This window comes from Magnolia sinica, chromosome 12 (genome assembly GCF_029962835.1).
Source record: "Magnolia sinica isolate HGM2019 chromosome 12, MsV1, whole genome shotgun sequence".
NCBI classification, from domain to species: Eukaryota; Viridiplantae; Streptophyta; class Magnoliopsida; order Magnoliales; family Magnoliaceae; genus Magnolia; species Magnolia sinica.
The window spans coordinates 63,544,610-63,548,042 of record NC_080584.1 but is presented as its reverse complement, the minus strand read 5'-3'; the positions used below and the strand labels follow the sequence as shown (position 1 = coordinate 63,548,042).

The 3,433-nt window shown below is 43.8% G+C and overlaps 1 protein-coding gene across 1 annotated transcript; it reads left to right on the top strand.

The window, feature by feature from the left end:
• Positions 1-706: 706 nt before the first annotated feature.
• On the top strand, positions 707-2,875 carry LOC131220155 (disease resistance protein At4g27190-like). Its single transcript, XM_058215122.1, has 4 exons — positions 707-967; positions 1,102-1,327; positions 1,592-1,950; positions 2,393-2,875. The coding sequence occupies exons 1-4, from the start codon at positions 707-709 to the stop codon at positions 2,873-2,875; spliced, it is 1,329 nt and encodes a 442-aa protein (XP_058071105.1).
• The last annotated feature ends 558 nt before the right edge of the window (positions 2,876-3,433 follow it).

The window sequence follows — 3,433 nt, the reverse complement described above, 5'->3', positions numbered from 1 at the left end:
TACCGACTGCAGAAGTTAAAGAGTGGCTGAAAGATGTCGAAGAAATCCAGATCAAAGTGAATTTGATAGAGGAAGAAGTCACAGCAAATGAAGAAAATCTACGTGGGTGTGGGCTAAATTGTTGTATGCGATATAGATTGAGCAAAGAAGGGGTGGAAAAGCTCGTGGATGTGAAAGAAGCTATAGATTCAGCTAATTTTCCAATGGGATGGTGGTGAGGAATCCCCGAGCACGGGCGGTTGAGGAGATCCCGGTTGCACCAATCATGGGTCAGAGAGCAGCACTTGATACGCTAGAACGGATTTTGGAGCTTGTGGTGGATGAACGAGTCGGAAATATTGGGATATGGGGTATGGGAGGAGTAGGCAAGACTACTCTAGTAAAAAACTTGAACAACAAGCTTGAATGCTCTTCCTCAGCTCAAGCTTTCGATGTTATCATATGGGTGACGGTATCAAAGGACTCAGACATGAAGAAGGTTCAATTGCAGGTTGCTAAAAGATTGAACGTGAGGATGAGAAGGGGAGAAACCATACAGGAATTTGCTATTCGGTTGTTCGCAGAATTGAAGGGGAAGAAATTCCTCTTGATTCTCGATGATGTCTAGGAGAAAATCAATCTGGATGAATTGGGTATACCACATGGGGAAGGTCACAAAGGTTTTAAGATCATATTGACCACTCGATCTCTCGATGTGTGTAGGGGGATGAAGACGGATAAAGACATCAGAGTGGAAGTTCTTAGCGACGAAGAAGCTTGGATGTTGTTTTGCCAAAACGCAGGAGACATGACTGATTTGGATAGGGTAGGAGATCTTGCAAGAGCTGTTGCTAGAGAATGTAGCGGTCTGTCATTGGCAATCATCACCGTAGGGAGGGCTATGAGGGGGAAGACGAGGATCGAGTTGTGGAAGCATGCTTTGGAAGAACTGCGAAGCTCAGTCCCAGACATCAGAGGGATAGAAAAGGTCTTTTCTCATTGAAGTGGAGTTACGACTCATTACAAGGTAAGAACATCAAACCATGCTTCTTGTATTGCTCTTTATTCCCTGAAGACTACTCTATCGAAGCAAGCAAACTTGTACAATACTGGATAGCAGAGGGATTAATCGATGAGAGGCAGAATTTCGAATCAGCATCATATAGGGGAATTGCCTTGATTGAAAATCTCAAGGACTCATGCCTCTTGGACAAAGGCGCACACGAGAGGACAGTAAAGATGCATGATGTTGTCTGCGATGTTGCCATCTGGATAGCATCCTCGCTCGAAGATGGAAGCAGGTTCTTTATTGAATCCGGTATGGGATTGAATCAGCTGCCAGAGGAAGGCATGTGGGAATCAACAAAGAGAGCTTCAGTCATCCAAAACAAGATAAGAAGGTTGCCAGATCGCATGGTGGGATGCTCTTAGCTATCAACTTTGCATTTACAAAGCAATCCTCTCAAAGAAATCCTAGAAGGATTCTCTACAGGGTTGCAAGCACTTAGAGTCTTGAATTTAAGTGAGACTTCCATAAGATCATTGCCACTTTCTCTTACAGAACTGCGATAGCTTCGTGCAATTTTTCTAAGAGATTGCACTTTTCTAGCAGAGTTACCACCAAAGGGACAACTCACGGAACTCCAAACACTTGATCTCTCTGGCACCCAAATCAGCGAACTGCCTAGTGAGATAGGACAATTGGATAAACTAAAGCAATTGTATCTACCTCGCACGCTCAATTTAGAAAGTATTAAGGCCAGTACAGTATCAAGGCTGTCCAGTTTGGAGGTATTTGACGTGTCTTTGAGTGCTTACACCTGGGATGTCGAACAGAAGGCTGATGAGGGAAGATCGACGATTGAGGAACTGCCGTCTCTCAGGTTCTTGTCTGTTCTTTACATCAGGATACACAGCATTGCTTGTCTTGCCTTAGATTTCAGTTGGTTGAAACGGTTGAGAAGATTCCACGTATGCATTGGTCCAAGAACCTACGTTTCGAAATACTCGCTAATGTGGAACATTGAAAGAAGCACGATTATGAGCGAGCGGTGTTGATTTCTCAGGGGAAGGGGCCGACGTGTTGTTGAGCAGCACAAGTGCACTAGTGTTGGGTTCATGTAAGGGCCTAAACAGCATATCTGGATTAGTTCAGAAGAGCAATTTCAATCTTGCGACCCTAAAATCAATTCGGATTGCAGGTTGTCGTGGGATCAGCAGTGTAATAAAAGGAGAAGATGAACACGGTAGCATATTACCAAATTTGGAGGAACTGGACCTGGATTGGCTCAGGAACTTGACTTGCATTTGGGAAGGAGTGGTTCTTAATGGAAAAAGCCTCAGGAAATTAAGGGCATTGCAAGTGGGTGGCTGTCCATTGACTTGTTTTATTGCTTATGATCTTCTTCCACAGCTGGAAAACCTTGAAGAGATCAAGGTAAGATCCTGTTATAACATGCGGGCGATATTCGAAGAAAAGGAGGAGGCTGAAGTAACAAAACTTAATGGAGAAAGCCTTGGGAAATTAAGAACCATAAAAGTGGACGATTGTGAGCTGTTGACAAGTCTCATCTCCTATAATCTTCTTCATCAATTAAAGAACCTTGAAGAGATCGAGGTAAGAAACTGTTCTCAGATGGAGGAGATAATCACAACCAAGGAGGTAGCGGATGGACAAGCATCAGATATCATCAGGGAAGAGGGAAATGCAATTCCAAGGCTAGGGATTTTGAAACTCTTTAGCCTTAAAGAATTAATTCATGTTTGCAAGGAGGCATTGCACTGGCAGCATATTGAAGTGAGTGATTGCCCAATGTTACAAAAGGATTCTCAGTTTGTCGCTCGTCCCAGGTTCTTGGAAGATCTTCACAGGCTCTCAATTCCAAATGGGGAATGAAGCACATACTTCAGTGGGCCCTGCAGTCATGTGCCATAACCCGGAAGTCACAGCACTGGGATGATCCTACCCCCAATTGGAGGACACTTGAGGAATATAAATGGCAGCTAGAAAAAAGTGCAGCCCATGTCTGTTCACAGTAGCACATGAGAGCACGACTTGGCTGCAACCCTAGAACAAGCGATGTGGGTGGGACCCTGACCCTAGGGCCCACCTAGATGTATGCATTGTATTTGTTGACACCATCCATCTGTTTTTCCAGCTTATTTTAGGGCACGGTCCCAAAAATGAAGCAGATACAAATTTCAGGTGGATCACACAACAGGAAAAGAGTGCTCATTGAACACCCACCATTAAAAACTTCCTAGGGTTCGCTGCAATTTTTATTGACCATCCAACCTGTTTATAACGTCACACAGACCTGGATGAAAGGAAAAAAACAAATATCTGCTTGATCCAAAACTTTTGTGGCCCACAAAAGTTTTTTAATGGTCAATAATTACTCTTTCCTGTGGTGTGGTCCACCTGAAGTTTTTATCTGCTTCATTTTTTGGACCA